Source organism: Solea solea, chromosome 3 (genome assembly GCF_958295425.1).
Source record: "Solea solea chromosome 3, fSolSol10.1, whole genome shotgun sequence".
NCBI lineage: Eukaryota > Metazoa > Chordata > Actinopteri > Pleuronectiformes > Soleidae > Solea > Solea solea.
This window is the reverse complement of record NC_081136.1, coordinates 5,096,188-5,123,527: the sequence shown is the minus strand read 5'-3', so window position 1 is coordinate 5,123,527 and position 27,340 is coordinate 5,096,188. Positions and strand designations below refer to the sequence as shown.

The 27,340-nt window shown below is 39.4% G+C and overlaps 2 protein-coding genes and 1 long non-coding RNA gene across 3 annotated transcripts; all 3 read left to right on the top strand.

Moving 5' to 3' along the window:
* The first annotated feature begins 189 nt into the window (after positions 1–189).
* On the top strand, positions 190–10,474 carry LOC131455905 (E3 ubiquitin-protein ligase TRIM39-like). The gene is made up of 9 exons (XM_058623778.1): positions 190–386; positions 1,782–2,361; positions 4,070–4,300; positions 7,329–7,904; positions 7,983–8,078; positions 8,786–9,019; positions 9,108–9,255; positions 9,336–9,362; positions 9,459–10,474. Exons 2-9 carry the CDS (start codon positions 1,843–1,845, stop codon positions 10,067–10,069), a joined length of 2,442 nt encoding a protein of 813 aa, XP_058479761.1. The 5' UTR covers positions 190–386; positions 1,782–1,842; the 3' UTR covers positions 10,070–10,474.
* Positions 10,475–13,935: 3,461 nt separating this feature from the next.
* On the top strand, positions 13,936–19,054 carry LOC131456080 (E3 ubiquitin-protein ligase TRIM21-like). The gene is made up of 7 exons (XM_058624059.1): positions 13,936–14,026; positions 15,395–15,970; positions 16,049–16,144; positions 16,871–17,104; positions 17,193–17,340; positions 17,423–17,449; positions 17,546–19,054. The coding sequence occupies exons 2-7, from the start codon at positions 15,401–15,403 to the stop codon at positions 18,154–18,156; spliced, it is 1,686 nt and encodes a 561-aa protein (XP_058480042.1). The 5' UTR covers positions 13,936–14,026; positions 15,395–15,400; the 3' UTR covers positions 18,157–19,054.
* Positions 19,055–22,339: 3,285 nt separating this feature from the next.
* On the top strand, positions 22,340–23,685 carry LOC131456082 (uncharacterized). The gene is made up of 4 exons (XR_009239870.1): positions 22,340–22,481; positions 22,610–22,833; positions 23,448–23,529; positions 23,624–23,685. It is a non-coding gene; the product is annotated as an uncharacterized LOC131456082 (long non-coding RNA).
* Positions 23,686–27,340: the final 3,655 nt, after the last annotated feature.

The window sequence follows — 27,340 nt, the reverse complement described above, 5'->3', positions numbered from 1 at the left end:
AATAAGTCACTATTTAGTTGAATATTTATGAGGAAACATCATCCCCTGCTTTGACTTTGCAGCTGCAGACACTCAAGGAAACACACCCTAACCAGCTGTAACCCTATCCCCTCCTCGTCTGAGACCCAATCGGCATCAAGTGGGCGTGGCTGCAGATGGACTACTTGGCCTGCTCTCCAGTTTTTTTTTTTTGTCTTCTTTGTTTTTTTTTTTTTTGGAGCGAGCAGGAAATCAGTGAGTCCATCAGGGCTGCTGTGATTCCCAGCAGTGATACGTCATTATACTGGATCACTGTTTGAAACGAGGGCAGCTGTGCTTGACTCTGGAACTGACAAGGCTGTCACACACTTCAGGAAACACACGCCGGTGAGGTTTGGGAAAGAGAGGTATGCCACTTCTATACTCCTTATTTTAATTCATATTGAGGTGTAGACATGTGTTGAATGTAACATGTAAGCCGAGCGCTGACGTGCTGTATATGACGGTTTCTTGTCACTGTTTATAATTCATGTGAGTCATGACTGAGGAAAAGGGATTTCAGCCTCTGGGAATGTTTACGCTGACATGTCACGACAACTACACATACCATATGTAGCCTGACAACTGTGACAGTCAACAGGTTTAGGGGAACTTTAACTTTCACCGTGATCACAGAAAATACAAATTTTTATTGACTGGGTGTTTTTCTTTACAGCCTCTGCATGGTTTATCTCAATATAGATCAGCTAAATAAACTTCAAAACAGCCGACCTGAGGAGGTTCGGAGGTCAAAAAGTGTGTCTTAGTTCTTTAAAATTGCCTTTGTAAAGGACTTTTACCTCCATGACACGTCGACTGATCTTAAAGTGATAGTTCAGCAATTTTTTGGCTGTAAGGACACTAGTTACACTTTTACACTGGCACAGTTCCAATTCTTGAAATTGAAATTTTGAACCGGCTGGAGCATTCACACCGAAAATAAATTGGTTCAAAACCTGGAAAAAAAATGGTTTCCATTGGGAAGCAGAAAAAAAAATTCTTACTTCCGCTCTCATTGTGCGTTGAAGAACAAACTTTGGTTCCACTCAACTGGTGTGAACATGTGCTGGTTTGCTGACATCACCAAGATTCTGAATGGCACTAGAACCCAAACAGGATCCGTGCAGGTCTACATTGGCTACAGTCGGAAATATCATAAAATGTTCATCACTTTAAATATATATCAATGTTAGACAGCTGTATTATATGCTTACTCTCCCACACCAAAGTCCATTGACAACATCGTCAATTTTAGCTTTAGGGAGACACAGACGCTGCTGGTCTGTTGCCGTCTTTTGGTAATTTAATGTCACTTTAGTTAAACCCGAATAAATGATTTCAGTCACTGAACAAATAAAACGACACGTTTAAACTTACTAATGGCGCCAGCAGTGGATCGACAACACACGTGTGCTGTGATGTAAAATGGATGATTTTTTCAATGGACTTTGGCGCGAAGAGTGACCGATTTACAAGGTGAAATAAACTTCAATTTCTATCTAACAGCGAGATAACACACCAGATATATTTTTAAGATAGCAAAGACCTAAAGAGGGACAAACCTTTGTCGGTGAGTCATTTGTTAAGTGGCTAAAATCCTCACTTCAGGATTTTCTCACATAATCAGGGTACAAATTCTTCATTTGAGAGACTTAACATTTAACTATGGATAAATGTATCCAGTATAAAGGTTTTTTACATATTAATTCCACAAAAATGTTGTACACCTATCAAAAGTAATGCAAGACTTTTCTGTTTTCCAGGTATATTCCTTGTATTCAGTCACAGAATACACCATTATATGTGTGCACTAGTGCCACACTCATGTCAGAGCCTCCAAAGTGCTGCATCTGCCTGGACGACTTCACCAACCCTGCTTCACTCCCCTGTGGACACAGCTTCTGTCTGGGCTGTATCGGAGAATACTGGAGGATCCACGGGGCTTGTCAGTGCCCTCTCTGCATGACCCACTTCCACACCAGACCACAGCTGAAAACATGCCACGCAACACACACTGAAACCCCAGCGACGCCTTTAAAAGCCGGGGAGGTTCCCTGTGATCTCTGCACGGCCACGAAACGGCCCGCGGTCAAGTCGTGCCTGGTGTGTCTGGCCTCGTACTGTGACACCCACCTGGAGCTACATTACCAGAGTGAAGATCTTGGGCGCCATCTCCTGATCAGTGTGGTGAAGAACTTGGAGGAGCCTGTGTGCAGAGTGCACGAGAAGCCTTTAGACCGGTTCTGCAGGAGTGACCAGACATGCATTTGTGCCATGTGCGCCCAGACCGAACATAGAGGTCACCACATCATCCCCATTTACAGGGAAGCTGCAAAGAAGAAGGTAACATCTGATAAACGCTCCACAAGATTAATTATTTCTTTTGGATATTGGACTATAAAAACATTGGCTAAGTGTACCTCTTCAAATTTAATTCAAAATCAACTAGGAAATGATAAAACATAGGGCTGTAACTAACAATTATTTTCAAAATCGATAGTTGTCTTCCTTTGTTTGGTCCAGAATATGTTTACTAAACCTGGAAATTATGTTTTGTCCACAAACTAAAATTGAATTATTCTTGTTGTATGGAGCAAAGAAACTATTGACATTTAAGAAGCTGAAAAAATCTGAAAACTTGTTTAAATTATGAAAAAAAATATTTAAATGAATTAGTCTGTTATAAAATTAGTTGACGATTAATTTAGGAATGGATTAATAATTAATCAGTCATTGCAACCCGACTAAACGACTGAACATAACAGCACAGAGCATCATCCAAGTAAATGATTAACTATTCAATTATCTTGATCAGTATATGGATTTCCACCTAATTTTAGTTGGTAAAGGAAGGCTAGTACCATCATTTCTGCAATATTTCATGAGAAAATCTAAAACTTTTTTTATTTATATATTATTTTAGGAGATTTTTAGGAGTTCCTCTTTGACCTTAATCCTAGCTTTCCAACACATCATGGAACAAGTACTGTTTATTGTCATTTCTGGTGGGTCATGTTAGCAGACCTGACCAAATTCTGCAGTTGTTTATAAATTAAAGCAGTTAGCTGAATGCTAACGTCACTTTAGCTAAAGGCTATCACCTTAAGTTCACTGACGCTTAGTGCAAGAGGTGGCTAGCAGAGGTTAGCATTGTTGCTATAACGATGGTTGCACTGACAAAAGCATTGGAGACAGAGAGAAGAGTTGTGTTTGGAGGGTGAACTGCGATTTGAAAAGCTAGCATTCGTAGCTTCAGAGAATGGATTTAAATCTTAAAGCTTGAAATCTCGCCTTAAAAGTATTTCTTGCTTTTTACAACACAAGAGTTTATAAAGGCCTCAACATGGCCACTCAAGAAAGAATGTGAGGTGAAGTTAGCAATTGATAGTAAAGAACTTGGCTTACCGGTGCTCAAGTCTCCAGGAAGGCAGAAATAGCTGGAAACACAAACCGGGGGCAGGCGGGGCTTGTTGGACACAGGTGAAACACATTTAGTTTAATCATTAGAGTAGGATAATGGACAAAGGCCTTGTTTAGACTGCAGCCCAAATCAGATTATCAAGCACACCCAGATTGCATCGAGCTTGATTTTGTTTTGGCAGTCTGGACAGCTTAAAAAACAAATTTTCCAAAGCTGATTCAAACCAAACATGGAGGTGGTTTCGAATGCGAGTCTGAACATCTCGGTTGCTCAGATAGGATTTCAAAGTGTCTTACCCCAAAGATTCCACTGAATGTGTACAGTATCTGTTGTGTAGCAGCTCCGTCCCGACATCTTTAGTCACTGTGTCAGCTTCCACCAGCTCCGACAACGTTGTTGTTCTGTTTGTCCGTTGCTCCTGCAGAAATATTAAGTGTTTTTGTCAGAAAACGGAACAGAACGCATAAATTCAGCAGGGACTATAGAGCAAGTCTGTTCTGCATCAGCTGAAAACATATCTGCCGTCAGTGGTGTGCGACTCATCCCTGATGCCATAAAGAAACGTATTTTCTTTAAACTACACTGAAAGCTAAAGCTCTCTCCACTAACAGAGTGTTTTTATTCCCACAGGTGAAGCTAAAACGGAGGAGGACGAAGCTTCTGCAAGCCATTCAAGAGAGACTAAGCAAAGTCGAGAAAATCAAGCTGTGCGTCGGCTGCAGTGGAGAAAACCCGGCAGAGGCGCGGGCGGAAAATAAAGAGCTCGTGCAACAGCTGGAGGAAGAAATCTGCGATCTGCAGAGGGAGAACTCTGAGCTGGAGCAACTCTCACACTCCGAAGATGACCTGCACTTCCTGCAGGTCTGTGTGGCACAGAGTGAAACCAAATCACAAGTAATCATTAATCAATTCTTTCCATTTTGTGACATGATTGTTTAACCAAGTTTTAACTTTTTCCTTCCACAGAGATTTCTTTATACGTCTTAACGAATATGACCAAGCGAAGGCGCTGGGACAAAGATGATTCTGCTATTTATTTTTAAAATTTATAAAATGGATGACGGGTTGTACTTCGCAAATCACAGATTGTAACACACTCACGCAAGCATGTCAAGGAACGACGGTGGCCTTCGTGTACCAGAAAATATGTCATTTTTCTTCTTTAGCACAGTTAGCTTCTGCTTTAAAACCCAACATCTGACAGGTTTGTCTCTTCAGGCTGCTGCATGTCCTCTGTAAAGCAAGGTTGTTGCCTCAAGTCCAGATAAAAGGCTTACAGTGCATTCCATTTACATCGGAAGTCGGAACTGGGAGTGACATTATCTCCGAGTTGACCATTTTCCACTTGGAAGTGATTAAAAAAAAAAGGATGCTAACGTATCTCGGGCTCGCCACTGTAAGCCATCGTTAACAATGACAGTCGCTGACGATGCTCGAACATTATTTTGTGTGCACAAACAGCAAAAAAAGAACTTTGATGTGTACGACTGAGTCAACTTGAAACAAATGAGACGTGCAATTAACAGTTAAAGTAGCCGAGTGTTTTGACTATTGATGAGAGTTGCTCTGCCATTCCGATGCAACCATAAAGGGGTGTTCCAGTTAATATTTCTGACTAGGAACTCAGAAACTAGAGTAATACTAGAGAAACTACAATGCACCGTTATTCCACATTTGGGAAAACCAAATTGTTTTTAATTTAAAGCAGTTATATTGCGCTTTTCCATTATACATTCTAGCACAACTCTAGTTACCTCTCAAAGGTAAAAAGCCATAAAACAACAATAATAATGATAACAGTAATAATACTTACCTGTTTTTTGCACAGATTAAACAATAAAGTGTTAAATAATGAGTTTTTTGGATGCTGGCGGAGCCAGTTTTGCTGTTTTTTTACAGATTACCACTTTCTAAACTAAGCTAAGTGACAAACAGCTCCATGTCCCATAATAAGTCCATCTGAATGTATTTTTTCTAATCAACATTTTCTATATGTATGAATAATGATATGCTATTAAAATATACAATAATAATGTAAACTGTGAGTTATCTGCAAACATTATGGGATGCTGATCTTTGTGAAGTCAGTGACTGATTTTAATGATAATGTGAGTTTATATGAGGTACAAGAATTTTGTATTTTTACCCACTTTTTTCTTATGAATGAATGAATACAATGTCAGACACTGTATTTATGTGAATCAATAAATGATGTGAGGGTAAAAAAAAATGTTGTCATATTTGTGCTTTTAATTCAGAAAATGTGAAAATGAAACTTAAGTTTCTCTAGTATTGAGCAATTGCAAGTATAAACACAAATTGCTCATTGGTTCCTGGTTTGAAGGCCGACCTGACATATTTGAATGAAGGAAGTGATGGGATTGGCTATTTATCAGAAATGAAACTTAAGAGAAGGAGGAACGCTCAGGAAGAGCACACACACACACACACACACACACACTAGGTGGGAGTAGAGAGAGAGGGAGAGAGGCTGAGACTGACTGACTGGGATAAACAACTAAAAGGTAACAATTTATTTATAGCATTTATAGTTATATTTCTGAGGTATTTAGTTTTACAGTGTACTCTGCCATGTGATCACATTCTTCCTTAAGGTCTAACATTTTTACATTTCTGTGAGCGAGAGACTGACAGAGAGAGAGAGCAGATGCACCTGTAGTTGTGTCACTGGTAACAAGTTCAACCCATGTTTCCTGAGTCTTTGTGAACATAATATTTGTGTGGCCTACATAATGTAACTTACATGTATCTGTAAATCTATGAGATACAATACAGATGTAGAGCCAGTGTTGTAACGTAACAAAGTAAAAATACTTTGTCACATATGTGTACTTGGTTACTTGGTTATTTTTATTACTAGCTACTTTTACTTTTACTCCACTACATTCCTTCTAACTATCTTTGTTACTCGCTACAACCAAACAAAATCAGAAGAAGAAGAGTTTTATGTATTAGTATTACTGTATGTATTAGTATTATGGTCTGTATTTATATAGAGCTTTTTTTAGTCTTGATGAGCTGCTTTACACTAGTTTTTATCCATTCACCCATTCACAGACTGCAACATGGGGTTAAGTGTCTTGCTCAAGGACACATATAGACTAGCAGAGCCAGGAACTGAAGCCAAAACCTTCCAGTTGAAAGACAACTCGCTCAACCACTAAGCCACTATGGCTCAATCCGTACGTCTTTTTAATACTTTTACTTCTTAAGTATCCCTTTTAGGTACTTTGTACAAGATTGTGTAGAGCAGAAGCGCTTGATGCCCGCCACTGCAGAGTTATAGCAGATTGGCAACATGGCAGAAGGTGCACCAAGTGTCATTTTTATCGCTAGCCTTGGTGAACTCAGCCCAATTTGGCGAGGACCAACTACAGAAACTCCATAAAAAGGGGGAACCAATCACAAACATTCCCCCCCGCACGCTAAAGGTGGGCTTAACACGATCATGATAAAGAATCGACATCTTGCAGGTTCTGTCTTCAGCTAACATGGCGGCCATCAAAGAGCAGCTGTCTTTCATTTCAGCCATTGCTTCTCATTTTGCATACGTCATCTGGATTATTGCTCTGATTGGTTGTAGGTCTGTCAAAAAGGCATTTTCAACTATGTCCGTTGTTCACGCCTCTTGGAAGTGGGAGGTGACAACATCATTTCCAGACCCATACTCAATCTCATGTGACTATGTTATTGTTTTTTTTAATTATTATTATAGTCCTGATCGATAAGACATTAAATGCACACAAAAGCTTAAACCGTGTAGGATTGATGCTTTGTTAAAGCTAAATGTTAACCTTAACAGCTTCACAACTTGAGTATGAGTTGTGAACATGAACCTCTCTGAATTGGTTTGATCATTTCTCTTTAGACAGATATGGCCTCTGCTCCTGCGTCACCCAGTGAAAGCAGCTCCTTGGAGAACCATCTAAAATGCTCCACATGCATGGAAACATTTACGGACCCTGTCACTACAGCTTGTGGCCACTCCTTCTGCAAGATGTGTCTGGAGTTCCACTTTAAGTACAACGACAGAGTGTGCCCCCTGTGCAAGAAGCCCATTACCAGAACCTTGGATGTGAACATCGTCTTGAGAGAAATTGTCCAAAATTGTCGAATTGATGAGAAGATGAAAAACCTGGAAGCAAAAGATGACGACGTAGCCTGCGACATTTGTACATCACCAAAGCTCAAGGCTGTGAAATCCTGCCTTGTGTGTCTCGCCTCGTATTGTTTGAACCACCTGAAGAATCATTCCTCAACTGAAAGGCTGAAGGGCCACAAGTTGGTGGCACCTGTGGAGGACCTGGATGAACGGGCCTGTCTGAAACATGGACGTCCCTTGGAGCTGTACAGTAGGGAGCAGCAGAGATGCATTTGTGTTGGCTGTCTGGAAGAAGATCCGCTGGAGGTTGTCTCCACTGAAGATGAATGGGAGAAGAAGAAGGTACAATTAACACATTGAAAGTCTTCTTGTGATGTACTCTTCAGAAATAACTGCACAAATGTTTCTTATTTCTTTCAGATTAAACTTCAGAGTGTGAAAAGTGAATTGGAAACACAAATTAACCGGAGAGAAAAAAATCTGCACAAGCTTAATCAAGCTCTTCAGGACTGCAAGGTAAGCTACAAGACAGACACACAGACATTACTGATCCTGGACTGAAAAGTCAAAACTGGCAGAACAGGTTTTGACAGTACTGAAAAGTAATTAAAGTGTTAAGCCAACTTAATTATGTTTTGAAATGTCTCCTGTGGTTACCGTCTTTCCATTAGTTCAGCTGACGTAGTCAAAACCAAACACATCATAGAACTAATGGATGTATTTAGTCAAACGAAATGATGGGTTTCCATCAGGCTTTTTACTACAGATTTTCTTTCTTTCTCCAAACCACACATCATATCAGGCCTCACAACCAACATGTAGATCTTCCCTTTTCGTTTTTTGCTGCTATCATCATTCTGTCATGCATCATCAACAGCTACTGGCAATCTTTATTTAGGTCCTCAACTTGTGCCTCCTCGTCCTCCTGCGGTAGCCTGAACTTGGGGACACAATACAAGTTTTTTTGCCTGATTTTACCCACGATTCACAGTTGGGCAGAGTCTGCTCCAATCAGCACTAGTTGGGGACAGTCGGTATGGCCAGTTGGCACAGAAATCTATGTGAGGGTAAAAGACCTGACCGACCTCAGTCACAGTCAATAAAACATAATTTCTGACCCAGCCAGTGAAAAAGAGCAGGTCTTTCGTCAGGGATTAGTTAGTGTGAACAGTCTTTTCAAAATCAAAACAAATCAAAAGTGTGTTATTGTCTTCCATTTCCAGAACCAGATGGATAATGAGTCGAGGGATATTGATAATGTGTTCAATACTGTGATCGCTATTGTGGAGGAGGCTCAAGATATAGCTCTTCAGCCACTGAGAGACCGGAGGCAAGTCATGGAAAAAGAGGTAGATGATCTCAAACAGAAGCTGAAAGCAGAGATCAGACGCTTCCAGAAAAATATCACTGACCTGGATGGTATAGCTACCCTTGAGGATCACATCCATTTCCTACAGGTGGGGTGGGATTTTAAGATGATGAGGAATGTACCACTTTTGGGACAAGACAAGACTCATGTCAAATATTTGTCTCTCTGTCCCTCAGGAATGCCCGTGTCTTGAAGACCTGGTGGACACCAATGACTTTGTGGAGGTAGAGTTCGACACATCACTGTGTTTTGGGACAATCAGAAAAACCACAACGATAATGATGGAGAGAGTTCAACAGGAGCTTGACAAGCTGACCTCCATCGGTAACAATTTATGTATTGATAATAAACGTTTAAAGCTGAAATTTTTCCAAACCGATCAAACAAATTTATTTACCTTGCAGAACTTAAGAGAGCTCCAAAGTTTACAGGTGCGTGATATGCTGTGTTTCTTGCCCAACATCATTTTGGGAAGATCTACTTTATTTTTTAATCTCATATTATTATTTTAATCTTGTAATGAACAGTGGATGTAAAGCTGGATCCAACCACTGCGCACCAACGCCTTGTCGTTTCTGATGATGGGAAGGAAGTGAAAGATGGAGGGACAGACCAGGAAGTTGATGATTCACCGAAGAGGTTTGACATGTTTGGTAGCATCCTGGGTGTCAACAGCTTGAGCTCCGGGAGGTCTTACTGGGAAGTGGAGACCAACAAGAAGACCGGGTGGGACCTGGGTGTGGCGAGAGTTGATGCAAACCGCAAAGGGAACCTCTCATTGAACCCAGACAACGGTTACTGGGTGATCATTCATTACGATGACGAAAAGTTTACAGCTCTGACAGCGCCGCCACAAGTGCTTTCCCTGCAAGAGAAACCTCAGAGGGTGGGAGTGTTCGTGGATTACGAGGAAGGACTGGTCTCTTTCTACAATTTGACAACTCAGTCTCACATATATTCTTTCACAAAGTGTTCATTCACCAAAGAACTTCTCCCGTATTTCAGTCCACACCAGAAACAAGATGATAAAAACAGCAATCCTTTGATTATTTCTCCTGTGAATGGGACATGGACGCGAACTATGTCGGGATCAGTCGTCTCTGGAATTAGCCTCGTGGGGCAAGGGCCAATAATTTAGGGCTTAGTAGACAGCACAAAATACACAAATATTTACCTAACTACATATCTGCATAATAGGCCTTTCTGTGTGGAGTTTGCATGTTCTCGCCGTGTATGTGTGGATTTTCTCAGGGTTCTCTGGTTTCCTCCCTAATTCCAAAAACATGCAGATTTGGGGATTAGGCAAATTGGACAATCTAAATTGACAATAGGTGTAAGTGTGAGAGTGAATGGTTGTCTGTCTCTGTGTGGCCCTACGATGGACTGGTGTCCTGTCCAGGGTGTACCCCGCCTTTCGCCCTATGTCAGCTGGGATTGGCACCAGTGCCCCCGGCCAGCGTTAAAGATGGATGAATGGATGGATGGATGGACGGACATCCCTGCATATAGCTGGATTCAGACTAATGCTAAAATCCATAGTTCACCTACGTGTACAATTAGGATTGAGTTAGCTTACTTATCTTTTTCATCAATTTAAAACTATTTCAAATAAAACAACTAAAGTCTGTCATGTTAATTAATTAAACCTCACATGTCACACATATGCTAAAATCTGTAGCAACTACTATATAAAGCTACTTTCAGACACAGACTTTAATCTATCGTTTACCTACACGTCCTGTTAGCATTGGCTTAGCATATCTGTTTTTCCTGCAGCTTTTGTTGAGAGATGTTGAGATGTTTAAAAAAAAAAGAGAAACAATTAAGTCTGTAATGTTAAATTAAATTATTCTATCAATTAACAACAAAACAAACATGTATCTACTATATCAAGTTTACTTAAGGTTTGAACTTCCAATAACAAGCCAAACCAATGGTTTGCATGAAATCCCGACTGAGGAAGAAGATTTTCCAACATGTCTTTAGTTGGAGTCTGCACATTTGTGCATGATTTAAAGTGTGGTAATTCTATACTATGCTTGAAAGATGTTTTTTTGAGTCTCAACATGGCTAGAATTCTTAAAACTATCTAGCTAATCCAGCCAAAATTTGCTTACCCCATTTGACTTATTTCAGTTCCTAAAATCTATTGTATGATTTTATTTTTAACTGATGTGGAATTCAACCAAAACTCTGAGTGACCGCTAATTAGTCCCGTTTACTTGAAAGCAGGTTAAGCACTTGGGTGTTAATTAAAAGAAAGCCTCAGGATTGTTTTGTATGAAATGAAAGTGAAACTGTGGAGAGTGAATAGAGAGTTGAGGAAAAGTCAAACTGATCACACTCACATTACACACAGAGCTGCTGCTAGCTGCAGGGTAAGCTGCTGTTTTTTTTCCGTGTGATCTCTGCACGGCCACGAAACGGCCCGCGGTCAAGTCATGCCTGGTGTGTCTGGCCTCGTACTGTGACACTCACCTGGAGCTACATTACCAGAGTGAAGATCTTGGGCGCCATCTCCTGATCAGTGTGGTGAAGAACTTGGAGGAGCCTGTGTGCAGAGTGCACGAGAAGCCTTTAGACCGGTTCTGCAGGAGTGACCAGACATGCATTTGTTCCATGTGCGCACAGACCGAACATAGAGGTCACCACATCATCCCCATTTACAGGGAAGCTGCAAAGAAGAAGGTAACATCTGATAAACCCTCCACAAGTTTAATTATTTCTTTTGTATTATTTATTTTGTACTAGGAAATGATAAAACATAGGGCTGTAACTAACAATTATTTTCAAAATCGATAGTTGTCTTCCTTTGTTTGGTCCAGAATATGTTCACTAAACCTGGAAATGATGTTTTGTCCACAAACTAAAATTGAATTATTCTTGTTGTATGGAGCAAAGAAACTATTGACATTTAAGAAGCTGAAAAAATCTGAAAACTTGTTTAAATTATGAAAAAAACAACTTAAATGAATTAGTCTATTATAAAATTAGTTGACGATTAATTTAGGAATGGATTAATAATTAATCAGTCATTGCAACCCGACTAAATGACTGAACATAACAGCACAGAGCATCATCCAAGTAAATGATTAACTATTCAATTATCTTGATCAGTATATGGATTTCCACCTAATTTGAGTTGGTTAAGGAAGGCTAGTACCATCATTTCTGCAATATTTCATGAGAAAATCTAAGACCTTTTTTATTTATATATTATTTTAGGAGATTTTTAGGAGTTCCTCTTTGACCTTAATCCTAGCTTTCCAACACATCATGGAAGACAGTTGAGTAGTTTTTGAGTAATCTTGCTAATGGACAGACAAAAAGTCCTGTTAATTGTAATTTCTGATGGGTCATGTTAGCAGACCTGACCAAATTCTGCAGTTGTTTATAAATTAAAGCAGTTAGCTGAATGCTAACATCACTTTAGCTAAAGGCTTAAGGCCTTAAGTTCACTGACGCTTAGTGCAAGAGGTGGCTAGCAGAGATTAACAGAGCAAACCTCGCAGCAATTGTTGCTATAGCGATTTGAAAAGCTAGCATTCGTAGCTTCAGAGAATGGATTTAAATCTTAAAACTTGAAATCTCGCCTTAAAAGTATGGCTAAAGTATTTCCTGCTTTTTACAACACAAGAGTTTATAAAGGCCTCAACATGGCCACTCAAGAAAGAATGTGAGGTGAAGTTAGCAATTGATAGTAAAGAACTTGGCTTACCGGTGCTCAAGTCTCCAGGAAGGCAGAAATAGCTGGAAACACAAACCGGGGGCAGGCGGGGCTTGTTGGACACAGGTGAAACACATTAGGGCGGGTTAGTTTAATCATTAGAGTAGGATAATGGACAAAGGCCTTGTTTAGACTGCAGCCCAAATCAGATTATCAAGCACACCCAGATTGCATCGAGCTTGATTTTGTTTTGGCAGTCTGGACAGCTTAAAAAACGAATTTTCCAAAGCTGATTCAAACCAAACATGGAGGTGGTTTCGAATGCGAGTCTGAACGTCTCGGTTGCTCAGATAGGATTTCAAAGTGTCTTACCCCAAAGATTCCACTGAATGTGTACAGTATCTGTTGTGTAGCAGCTCCGTCCCGACATCTTTAGTCACTGTGTCAGCTTCCACCAGCTCCGACGACGTCGTTATTCTGTTTGTCCGTCGCTCCTGCAAAAATATTACAAGTGATTTTTGACAACAATCCTCCTCTGATCATGTAGCTGAATCTGTCTCCAGGCTAGAATGCACCATTATTCCACATTTGGGAAAACCAAATTGTTTTTAAATTAAAGCAGTTATATTGCGCTTTTCCATTATACATTATAGCACAACTCTAGTTGCCTCTCAGGTAAAAAGCCATAAAACAATAATAATGATAACAGTAATAATACTTACCTGTTTTTTGCACAGATTAAACAATAAAGTGTTTAATAATGAGTTTTTTGGATGCTGGCGGAGCCAGTTTTGCTGTTGTTTTTACGGATTACCACTTTTGTTGCTAAACTAAGCTAAGTGACAAACAGCTCCATGTCCCATAATAAGTCTATCTGAATGTATTTCTTCTAATCAACATTTTCTATATGTATGAAAAATGATATGCTATTAAAATATACACTAATAATGTAAACTGTGAGTAAACTGCAAACATTATGGGATGCTGATCTTTGGGAATGATAATGTGAGTTTATATGAGGTACAAGAATTTTGTATTTTTACCCACTTTTTTCTTATGAATGAATGAATACAATGTCAGACACTGTATTTATGTGAATCAATAAATGATGTGAGGGTAAAAAAAAATGTTGTCATATTTGTGCTTTTAATTCAGAAAATGTGAAAATGAAACTTAAGTTTCTCTAGTATTGAGCAATTGCAAGTATAAACACAAATTGCTCATTGGTTCCTGGTTTGAAGGCCGACCTGACATATTTGAATAAAGGAAGTGATGGGATTTGCTCTTTATCAGAAATGAAACTTAAGAGAAGGAGGAACGCTCAGGAAGAGCACACACACACACACACACACACACACACACACGGTGGGAGTAGAGAAAGAGAGAGAGAGAGGCTGAGACTGACTGACTGGGACAAACGACTAAAAGGTAACAATTTATTTATAGCATTGAAAGTTATATTTCTGAGGTATTTAGTTTTACAGTGTACTCTGCCATGTGATCACATTCTTCCTTAAGGTCTAACATTTTTACATTTCTGTGAGCGAGAGACTGACAGAGAGAGAGAGAGCAAATGCACCTGTAGTTGTGTCACTGGTAACAAGTTCAACCCATGTTTCCTGAGTCTTTGTGAACATAATATTTGTGTGGCCTACATAATGTAAATTACATGTATCTGTAAATCTATGAGATACAATACAGATGTAGAGCCAGTGTTGTAACGTAACAAAGTAAAAATACTTTGTCACATATGTGTACTTGGTTACTTGGTTATTTTTATTACTAGCTACTTTTACTTTTACTCCACTACATTCCTTCTAACTATCTTTGTTACTCGCTACAACCAAACAAAATCAGAAGAAGAAGAGTTTTATGTATTAGTATTACTGTATGTATTAGTATTATGGTGTGTATTTATATAGAGCTTTTTTTAGTCTTGATGAGCTGCTTTACACTAGTTTTTATCCATTCACCCATTCACAGACTGCAACATGGGGTTAAGTGTCTTGCTCAAGGACACATATAGACTAGCAGAGCCAGGAACTGAAGCCAAAACCTTCCAGTTGAAAGACAACTCGCTCAACCACTTAGCCACTATGGCTCAATCCGTACGTCTTTTTAATACTTTTACTTCTTAAGTATCCCTTTTAGGTACTTTGTACAAGATTGTGTAGAGCAGAAGCGCTTGATGCCCGCCACTGCAGAGTTATAGCAGATGGGCAACATGGCAGAAGGTGCACCAAGTGTCATTTTTATCGCTAGCCTTGGTGAACTCAGCCCAATTTGGCGAGGACCAACTACAGAAACTCCAAAAAAAGGGGGAACCAATCACAAACATTCCCCCCCCGCACGCTAAAGGTGGGCTTAACACGATCATGATAAAGAATCGACGTCTTGCAGGTTCTGTCTTCAGCTAACATGGCGGCCATCAAAGAGCAGCTGTCTTTCATTTCAGCCATTGCTTCTCATTTTGCATACGTCATCTGGATTATTGCTCTGATTGGTTGTAGGTCTGTCAAAAAGGCATTTTCAACTATGTCCGTTGTTCACGCCTCTTGGAAGTGGGAGGTGACAACATCATTTCCAGACCCATACTCAATCTCATGTGACTATGTTATTGTTTTTTTTAATTATTATTATAGTCCTGATCGATAAGACATTAAATGGCACACAAAAGCTTAAACTGTGTAGGATTGATGCTTTGTTTAAGCTAAATGTTAACCTTAACAGCTTCACAACTTGAGTATGAGTTGCGAACATGAACCTCTCTGAATTGGTTTGATCATTTCTCTTTAGACAGATATGGCCTCTGCTCCTGCGTCACCCAGTGAAAGCAGCTCCTTGGAGAACCATCTAAAATGCTCCATATGCATGGACACATTTACGGACCCTGTCACTACAGCTTGTGGCCACTCCTTCTGCAAGATGTGTCTGGAGTTCCACGTTAAGTACAACGACAGAGTTTGCCCCCTGTGCAATACGCCAATTACCAGTACCTTGGATGTGAAGATCGTCTTGAGAGAAATTGTCCAAAATTGTCCAATTGATGAGAGGATGAATAACCTGGAAGCAAAAGACGACGAAGTAGTCTGCGACATTTGTACATCACCAAAGCTCAAGGCTGTGAAATCCTGCCTTGTGTGTCTCGCCTCGTATTGTTTGAACCACCTGAAGAATCATTCCTCAACTGAAAGGCTGAAGGGCCACAAGTTGGTGGCACCTGTGGAGGACCTGGATAAACGGGCCTGTCTGAAACATGGACGTCCCTTGGAGCTGTACAGTAGGGAGCAGCAGAGATGCATTTGTGTTGGCTGTCTGGAAGAAGATCCGCTGGAGGTTGTCTCCACTGAAGATGAATGGGAGAAGAAGAAGGTACAATTAACACATTGAAAGTCTTCTCGTGATGTACTCTTCAGAAATAACTGCACAAATGTTTCTTGTTTCTTTCAGATTAAACTTCAGAGTGTGAAAAATGAATTGGAAACACAAATTAACCGGAGAGAAAAAAATCTGCACAAGCTTAATCAAGCTCTTCAGGACTGCAAGGTAAGCTACAAGACAGACACACAGACATTACTGATCCTGGACTGAAAAGTCAAAACTGGCAGAGCCGGTTTTGACACAATGACAGTTTATTGACAGTACTGAAAAGTAATTAAAGTGTTAAGCCAACTTAATTATGTTTTGAAATGTCTCCTGTGGTTACCGTCTTTCCATTAGTTCAGCTGACGTAGTCAAAACCAAACACATCATAGAACTAATGGATGTATTTAGTCAAACGAAATGATGGGTTTCCATCAGGCTTTTTACTACAGATTTTCTTTCTTTCTCCAAACCACATATCATATCAGGCCTCACTACCAACTTGTAGATCTTCCCTTTTCGTTTTTTGCTGCTATCATCATTCTGTCATGCATCATCAACAGCTACTGGCAATCTTTATTTAGGTCCTCAACTTGTGCCTCCTCGTCCTCCTGCGGTGGCCTGAACTTGGGGACCCACTACAAGTTTTTTTGCCCGATTTTACCCACGATTCACAGTTGGGCAGAGTCTTCTCCGATCAGCACTAGTTGGGGACAGTCGGTATGGCCAGTTGGCACAGAAATCTGGGTGAGGGTAAAAGACCTGACCGACCTCAGTCACAGTCAATAAAACATAATTTCTGACCCAGCCAATGAAAAAGAGCAGGTCTTTCGTCAGGGATTAGTTAGTGTGAACAGTCTTTTCAAAATCAAAACAAATCAAAAGTGTGTTATTGTCTTCCATTTCCAGAACCAGATGGATAATGAGTCGAGGGATATTGATAATGTGTTCAATACTGTGATCGCTATTGTGGAGGAGGCTCAAGATATAGCTCTTCAGCCACTGAGAGACCGGAGGCAAGTCATGGAAAAAGAGGTAGATGATCTCAAACAGAAGCTGAAAGCAGAGATCAGACGCTTCCAGAAAAATATCACTGACCTGGATGGTATAGCTACCCTTGAGGATCACATCCATTTCCTACAGGTGGGGTGAGATTTTAAGATGATGAGGAATGTACCACTTTTGGGACAAGACAAGACTCATGTCAAATATTTGTCTCTCTGTCCCTCAGGAATGGCCGTGTCTTGAAGACCTGGTGGACACCAATGACTTTGTGGAGGTAGAGTTCGACACATCACTGTGTTTTGAGACAATCAGAAAAACCACAACGATAATGACGGAGAGAGTTCAACAGGAGCTTGACAAGCTGACCTCAATCGGTAACAATTTATGTATTGATGATAAACGTTTAAAGCTGAAATTTTTCCTAAACCGATCTAAACAAATGTATTTACCTTGCAGAACTTAATAGAGCTCCAAAGTTTACAGGTACGTAATATGCTGTGTTTCTTCCCCAACATCATTTTGGGAAGATAAACTTAATTTTTTAAACTCATATTATTATTTTAATCTTGTAATGAACAGTGGATGTAAAGCTGGATCCAACTACTGCGCACCAACGCCTTGTGGTTTCTGATGATGGGAAGGAAGTGAAAGATGGAGGGAAAGACCAGGAAGTTGATGATTCACCGAAGAGGTTTGACACTTTTGGTAGCATCCTGGGTGTCAACAGCTTGAGCTCCGGGAGGTCTTACTGGGAAGTGGAGACCAACAAGAAGACCGGGTGGGACCTGGGTGTGGCGAGAGTTGACGCAAACCGCAAAGGGAAGCTCTCATTGAACCCAGACAACGGTTACTGGGTGATCGTTCATTACGAAGACGAAAAGTTTGCAGCTCTGACAGCGCCGCCACACGTGCTTTCCCTGCAAGAGAAACCTCAGAGGGTGGGAGTGTTCGTGGATTATGAGGAAGGACTGGTCTCTTTCTACAATTTGACAACTCAGTCTCACATATATTCTTTCACAAAGTGTTCATTCACCGGAGAACTTCTCCCGTATTTCAGTCCACACCAGAAACAAGATGATAAAAACAGCAATCCTTTGATTATTTCTCCTGTGAAACAATGTGAATGGGACATGGACGCAAACTATGTCGGGATCAGTCTGGAATTAGCCTCGTGGGGCAAGGGCCAATAATTTGGGGCTTAGTAGACAGCACAAAATACACAAATATTTACCTAACTACATATCTGCATAATAGGCCTTTCTGTGTGGAGTTTGCATGTTCTCGCCGTGTATGTGTGTATTTTCTCAGGGTTCTCTGGTTTCCTCCCTAATTCCAAAAACATGCAGATTTGGGGATTAGGCAAATTGGACAATCTAAATTGAGCATAGGTGTAAGTGTGAGAGTGAATGGTTGTCTGTCTCTGTGTGGCCCTACGATGGACTGGTGACCTGTCCAGGGTGTACCCCGCCTTTCGCCCTATGTCAGCTGGGATTGGCACCAGCGCCCCCGGCCAGCGTTAAAGATGGATGAGTGGATGGATGGATGGATGGATGGATTGACGGACATCCCTGCATATAGCTGGATTCAGACTTATGCTAAAATCCATAGTTCACCTACGTGTACAATTAGGATTTGGTTAGCTTACTTATCTTTTTCATCAACTTAAAAGACATTCAAATAAAACAACTAAAGTCTGTCATGTTAATGAATTAAACCTCACATATCACACATACATATACATATACATATGCTAAAATCTGTAGCAACTACTATATAAAGCTACTTTCAGACACAGACTTTAATCTATCGTTTACCTACATGTCCTGTTAGCATTGGCTTAGCATATCTGTTTTTCCTGCAGCTTTTGTTGAGAGATGTTGAGATGTTTAAAAAAAAAAAGGTGAAACAATTAAGTCTGTAATGTTAAATTAAATTATTCTATCAATTAACAACAAAACAAACATGTATCTACTATATCAACATGCATAAAACTGTTTTCCTCCTGCTAGCATTGAATAGCATTGTTTCTTCCCACCCCCCGTTAGCTTTTAGCTTGTTTTCTGGACTGGTCTGTTTGTAACGGCTCTTTTAAATGGTAGTATAAAAATAAAATTTTTGTAACAACACCTGTTGTTTATATTTGTTATTATTAATGTAAGCAACTTATATGTTGATGTTGATGTTGATGTGGATAAAAAAGTGAGAAAGGATTATGAATATTGTTGCTTATTTGCCTAAAAATAATATTGGCGGGCAAGATTTGCACAAGAAAAACAATCATTTTAAGAAAACTTTACTTTGTTTTCATAAGATATTACAGTTTACTTAAAGTTTTAACTTCCAGTAACAAGCCAAACCAATGGTTTGCATGAAATCCCGACTGAGGATTTTCCAACATGTCTTTAATTGGAGTCTGCACATTTGTGCATGATTTAAAGTATGGTAATTCTATACTATGCTTGAAAGATGTTGTAAATTATACAGTCAATATACCACACAACCCCCAGTTTGTTTAAGAAATTGGCAAGTTTTTGGCACTTTTTTTGAGTCTCAACGTGGCTAGAATTCTTAAAACTATCTAGCAAATCCAGCCAAAATTTGCTTACCCCATTTGACTTTTTTCAGTTCCTTAATTGTATTGTATGATTTCATTTTTAACTGATGTGGAATTCAACGGAAACTCTGAGTGAGCGCTAATTAGTCCTGTTTACTTGAGAGCAGGTAAAGCACTTGGGTGTTAATTAAAAGAAAGCCTCAGGATTGTTTTGTATGAAATGAAACTGAAACTGTGGAGAGTGAATAGAGAGTTGAGGAAATGTCAAACTGATCACACTCACATTACACACGGAGCTGCTGCCGGCTGCAGGGTAAGCTGCTGTTTTTTTTATGTTCCTGTTTTATTATTTCAACACTTTATAAAGCATATCTGTAAATGTTATAATGACTGGCAAAAACACAGTGATGTATCCTGCGTGACAAAAAACATCAGAATAAACGAGGAACTAATATTCAAAGTTGTTTATACCTTTAAAGTCAGTGTGTATATCATTCTTGTTTATATTATTTACATATATATATACATATATATGTATATATATATTATATTTTAGTCCATAGTAAATGTTAAAAATGTGGAAAAAGTTTGATGGTGCTTGAGGGAAAAAGGCAGTGCATTCAACAAAAGTAGTTTCAGGGTGTGTTTAAAACACACAGTGGGTGTGTGCATAAACCATACAAAATATAAACATAAAAAAAGTAATCAAATAGCACATATCAGAATGTCTTTTGTTCATACATACATTGTTTTATGAAGTAAACAGCATGGCACAAATTCAATATTCATGTTAATACACTTTGACTTTCACAATAGTTTCCTTAATATGATTAGGGATGACGTGTTCTTGGCGATTTCCCACATCACCACCGACAACTTGGCTTTTGTGACTTTTAGTTGATACCAGTGTACAATATATTCCCTGCCACTGGAGGGCAAAAAAAACTGTCACTACTGCACATCCAAAAGTTACAATTCAAGGAAAATGAAAGTAATAGTGATGTGGTAGCAAATAGCATTAGGTTTTCAATTTAGGTTTTTTTCTATTATTGTTTTTAAAAGGTTTTGTTCCATGAAATAAAGCAGTGAGGCGGCTAGATCAAATTGAAGTCAAAATCAAATTATATTTGTCATAAAAAAGGTGCTTTCTGATTAAAAAAAACAAAAATATTATCTAGTTTTGGACTCGTGGAAGTTGATTTTTGTATAGATCCCTGGTTCTCAAAATGTGGTACGTGTACCACCAATGTACAAATGTTTCTCGCAGATATTCAACACGTCCAACATGAGTCTCCAGACTTGCTCCTGGTGTGGCTGGTCCAAAATCACAACCTACCAGGGCCTGAGAATTCACCAGGGGAAAATGGGATGCACGCCAAAGGGATTGCAGATCCCAGAGAGTCAGCAGTTCTCAACAAGTCACTACCTTCGTCAGCTCACCTTTGGAAGCCCATTTAAACTGACGGAGCCAGTAATCTTCAATACTCCAAAGAAATCTGGTACATACACTTTTACATTTTCACCCAGGATCCTCAGTTGAACCAACAGAGACCAACCAATTTATCATAGGACTCATAAATCATCCGAAATAAGTCTACGAGAACAATAATTAAGTTAATGAAGTTCAATATATATGGTTTTATTTCTGTTTTTGCTCAAACTTTTTTATACTAACAAGTGCAGTACCCTTTCAACGTGTGCCTATTTTTCTTTTGCATTTCTTGTCTTAACAATGTCAAAGTAGACCCTGCACACACTGGTCACCTACCAGGTTTGTAAAATATCAAACCTCAATTAAATTTACATTTGATAATTCTTTATCAAAGAGGTTTGATGGTCACATTTTGCACTAATTTTGCATAGTACTGAACCACAGTATGAAGAATGAAACACTAAATATTTAGGGTCACTCACATAGATTTCAACAATCTGAGTAAATTTGTCCATAATGTCTCATCAGACGAGAGCCTCCAGGTTTGCTCCTGTGGCTGGTCCAAAATCACAACCTACCAGGGCCTGAGAACTCACCAGGGAATAATGGGATGCACGCCAAAGGGAATGAAGATCCCGGAGAGCAAGCAGATCACATCTAATGGCTACCTTCCTGCGATTACCTTCCCAGGATCAAAAATTGAACTAGAAGAGCCAAAGATGGACATCTTCCCTACTTCTATGAGGTCTTGTGAGTAAAGAACTGATTCTTCTGTCTTCTTTCAAGATCAGGATGTAAATGCACTTACTGGATTAAGATTAATAAGGAATTAAGAATTCCCCAGTTCCTTGTCAGAGGTTTCAACAGCAACGTCCCTTTGGTTGAATTTTAAACTTGGAAAATTGGAGCACTTCTGTCTTTTTTGTTGAACATTAAGTCAGGCGTAGACATCAGTGCAACACTGTTTGTGAGGGCAAAATACCCTGTAGAGCATTCTTACTGACTGGTATGGCTAACAGTGGCTAACAACAGCTCGCCTAAGGTACACAATATGGACACACCTCTGGCTTTGGGGTAGGCCCCTTATCTCCAATGAAGGGCAATATTAACGCTTTAGCATACCAAGACTTTTTGGACAATGCTGTGCTTCCAACTTCGTGGTAACAGTTTGAGGAAGGAAAGCGCCTTTGGGATGAACTGCAACAGAGATTGTGAGCCAGGCCTTCTTGTCCAACATCAGGGACACAAATGTTGACCTTTGCCTCTTCAAAAACAATGTTTTAAACAAGCATAATAAGCACGAGCTTGGTAAGCTACCAATATTTTAGGAATAAATCGTACATACTAACATGTGAATTAATTCTTCCATGTCTCAAACAGACATGAAGCGCCAGGTTTGCTACTGCGGCTGGTCTGAACTCACGACCGACCAGGGTCTGAGAATCCATCAGATGGAATGCAGGTCGAAGGGAGCGAGCGTTGCAAAGAGCGACGAGTACAACTGGAAAAATCTCTCGGTCAAAAACGAGGTATGTTTATCCGAGCAAAAGCAAGGAGGTCAAATTCGAGGACAACAACCTATTGTTTGGATAGGGAAATAAAATGTAAATTCAATGTTAACGCGAAAATGTAGTTTATCTTCCGTCTCTTCTTACAGAGCGTACCTGCATCTCCAAACCTCTTTACGGTTACCCTAACCAATACAGCCACTGAGGCCTCAGTGATGGACATGATCCAGTCAAGTAGGTTTTATAATTGGTTTGTTTAAAAAATTAAATAAAGGGTTATATATTGAGCTGTCCTATTTTCTACGCAGTGGTTGGGAATCAGCAGGACACAGCAACAATAAACCAAGCCTTTCAATTCAACACTGGTAATGAGGTACAGTCATTTCAACCACAGATATGCTACTATATAACATTTTAAATTGAGTTTTTGTTGTCGTTTTTTGTGACTATTTCTAATCTGAAATTCCTCTCATGTTGTACAATGTTGTAACATATTTTGAGTTTTGATGCTAACTGAAGGCTACATAGTTTCTCCAATACACTTGGAAGAGAAAAGCGACGTGAAGATACAAGTTTTGCATTCCGTACCCTAAGTCTCGATGTGGATTTAGCACTTATTAATTTGACTTATTTTGATATTTTTTAACTTGTATACACATGTTTGACAAGTTTTCTTGAATCCCTTAACACATTCGAAGGAAAGGTCATGGGGTTGAGTAGTTCTGCCCACTGGTCTCCCTGTGCTGCTAGTTCTTATTTGACCAATTTTTAAATGTCTAAATTTCTAATAGGATCATTTTTTTTTCTGTTCTTATTTTAGTAGCCAGTTTCAAAATAATAATAATAATTTTACTTATCAATGTCTCCTTATGCTTATGTACTACAGGCACCACACTTTTAACTCTACTTAACCCAGAATGATTCATGGGTAATACTAAAGCTTTAGGTTGAGTAAAAATGTTTGGTACTTCATTTTTCCTCCCACAGCCTGTCTTCATGTCCCAGACCTTCAATACTCAACTTTACCCTGCATTTGCTAACGTGGCAGTGAAGGGGGAAAATGAAACATGTAAGTATTACAAGTTCTACAGTTATAATACGAGGCAGTTACAATTAATGCACGTTAATATAGTCTGACCGTGGTATTTTATCTTTCTCTACAGTCTTCCAGACTCCTCCTCCTCAGTCGTCACATCCAAGTATCACTAAATTTGACAAAGCTCGCAGAGGGCTTGATTTTTCCGCTGGTGCACAGCAGGTACAGGATGCTCTACTTATTTAAACTTTACGTGTCAATAGTCAGCACTGAAATTGCGCTTTCTCTTAGGTGCAGATGCAAGAGAGGCCGAAGCTTCCAATGACTACAACTCAGGAAAGAGTCAAATGTCCTGAAGAGAAGGAGAAGGAAGCTCAAAAACTGCTAAAGGTGCCGCACTTCATATAACACAGTCAGTCATTTGAACATGTATTTTTTCATTTAATGGTACAATATTCAGTGCTTTCCCTTTGGCCCACACCATGGGCTATATATGAATAATAAACTTTCTTTCTATTAGCCTCGAAAGTGAGTATTTAACTTTTTTTTTATACTTCATTCAAGGCAAAACAAGACAATAGGAAAGCTGAGATACTGCAGCACATTCAGATCAGGAAGAACAAGGTGGCTGAAGTCACATCATCCGTAAAAAGCTCCGAGGTCAACTGGATTTCCATTTCATGTCTTTATTAAAATGTGGTGCCTATTAGTATTTCTTGTTCCACTTCATCTGTCCTTCACTCTTCTCAGATTAACTTGGAGGCCGAGTGGATGGAGATTAACAGTGTGTTCAAGGAGGTGATACAAGTTGTGGTGGATGCTCGGCAGAAAGCTCTTCAGCCTCTGGAGGACAGGTTTGTTTCTGCACTCCAGTCCGACTAAGCTTATACATGTAGGATTAATCGGACTATGAATCGCATTGTCCAGGTGTGTAAGTCTGTCTACCACTAGCTCGATTTTAGATGGACTAATGTGTTTACATGACATTAAGAAAACCCAATTATAGTCCTCGTCCGGACTTTTGACATGCATGTAAACGCACTGATTGATCGCACCGACACTTGACGGTCAATAATTGCACGACATTTGCCTCTTTAATTGAGTTTGCGTTACTTACAGGAGACACGAGTTACAGACGGAAGCGAGCGACCTCATCCAGAAGCTGGAGAGAGAAATTGATAAACTGAATAAGACCATAGATGAATTGGACATCAACCCAGACTTGCAGGTGAGTTTGGAGAATTCGATAATTGTGTCATTTAGAAAACAAAACAGTTTTTATACTGACAAGGAGATCCTTTTCCCTTTTGAAATCCCATTTCTCACATCAGATTTCTCTGGACAGAAGTTTGACAAATGCAAGTGTCAATACTTCATTCTCCTTTGGTTCCCTGAGAACTACAACGTCAACCATGATGGAACAAATTCACCAGGAACTAGACAAACTCTCGTCTGTTGGTGAGTGAAGGAAGGTCATGAGGTCTTGAGGCAGAACTTATGAAAAACAAAAAATGTATGCTTTGTGGAAGTTGTAAAATTGTTCGGATTAGACGAAACGCTGGTGTAATAACCTTGTTTTTTTTTGTATCCTAGCAATCTTAAGGTCATATTAAGTTAAATCCCAAACATATGAGTGACTTCTGGGACCAGTGTGTGGATTTAGTGTCCCTGACCAAGCTTACAGAAAAATAGAAACTATGGAGGCCTTTAATCAGCTACCCCGTTTAATTGGTTCATTCTGGGCTAATGTGGTACATATTGTGGTTGCAAAGATTTGTACATTTATGCATGTATGTATTTAAAAAAAAATGTTTTTGTCAATTTGTGTCTCCACAGAACTCAAGAGAATTCCTTCATTTTCAGGTGTGTTTCTGGATCAAAAACAAATCATTTGTTTTTAATCAAGGCTAGCTTAAGCCACAAATCATTCACTGCTAACAATGCTAATAATGATGCTAATAATGTGCTGTGCATGGGTTTCCCATCAGAGAAGTGCACTAGCAAGCTAATGCTATCTACCTCACCTCATATTACACCATCTACCGAACCTAATACATTCAAGACACATAAACCTAAGCTGTAACAGTAATATCTACTTACTTCTGTGAAAGTCAGTCAGCGGTGGGAGTCATGTTAGCATCAGGCTAACAGCTTGTAGTTTGCAGCAGTGTTTTTCCCCTGCTGACTCATCATGGCTGCCATTTTGAAACCAGGCTGTTGTGCTAGTTACGTGCTACAGTAGAGTATGTAATTAACTACAGAAACTGTATTTTTTTAACTAGTTTTCAAATGAACATGACCAACGTTCCCACCCCAACGAGTGAGTTGTAGTGGCTGTACAGTGTATACTTGCATATCACATAGACAACATTACTTATAGCTACACACCACAAACAAGCATACCAATAAATAATTTCATAATTTATCAGTTTTCTACACTGACAATGTACAGTTTTAATCCATACTTGACAATTTTAGATTACATGAATGGCATTACTAATCAATGTGATCTGATTTTAATCTCCACAGCTGTACTTAGACTACTATTGCATGGATTTTACCAATACAATAATGACTCTTTTGTGATTTTTCTGCTGTATTCTACTGCAGTGGACATAAGACTGGACCCACTCACTGCTCATCAGTGCCTTGTTCTCTCGAATGATGGGAAGACAGTCAGAGATGGAGGAAATTACAAAAAAGTTCCTAATACTCCGGAGAGGTTCGACCTGTTTGGCAGCGTCATGGCGGTCAACAGCTTGACTTCGAGAAGGTCGTACTGGGAGGTAGGGGTCAGCAACAAGACCGGGTGGGACCTGGGTGTGGCGAGACGTGACGCGAACCGCAAGGGGGAGCTCTCGCTGAAACCAGGCAAAGGTTACTGGGTGATTGTACATTACGAGGAGAGAAAGTACGCAGCTCTGGCGGCGCCACCTGTCAGCCTTTCTCTGAATGTGAAACCACAGAAGGTGGGAGTGTTCGTGGATTACAAGGAAGGCCTTGTGTCCTTCTACGACGCAATCGCTCAGTCTCACATATATACGTTTAAGAAGTGCTCATTCGGCGGCGAGATTTTGCCGTATTTCAGTCCACATCTTACACAAAATGGCAAAAACTCAGACCCTCTGATTATCTGTGCCGGGAAAAGTAGTAGAGCTTAAATTTAGATTTTTTTTTTAAAGGGTAGATGGTGATTTTACATATAGAGTACAAATATTGATAAAATTGTCTGTGCATTTATACTCATATGCCACACACACTTTATCATACAAGACTAGAAAAGCAATGCAAAATCAACCTATTATACATTTTTGAAAATCAACGTCTACAATGTATTCACACAACTAGATGATTAGATTTAAAAATACAAGCTTTTTCTTCATCTAAATTTTTCTTTACTATGAATTGTATACTGTTTAGATTGTTTATTGGCAGTATTTTTAGGAAATGTCTTTTGTAAATCATGATTTAAATGGCTGTTGAATATTTTATATCTTTTTTAATGGTTTGGTGTTGGCTTTAAAGAAATTAAATAAAAACAATTTTTGATATTGCTGTAAAGTGTCCATGTATCATTTGTACCGACTGGATGGATTTATTGACAAATAAAACAATATTTGACAGTTGTTGCTGTTGCACAGATAAGACCCAATGACAACGATTAAAGATTAATCTTAATTTTTTAGATTAGTTGTCTCAGTAAAGTTAAAAAAATATCCCAAAGAATTTGATTATGGGAAGATCAAAAAGAGTAAAATACAATTGGGAACAATTCGCGGGGATAATGTAGAAATAAGTTGTAGATTACTTTGATGCAACAAAAGAACTATTGGGGGAAGAAGTA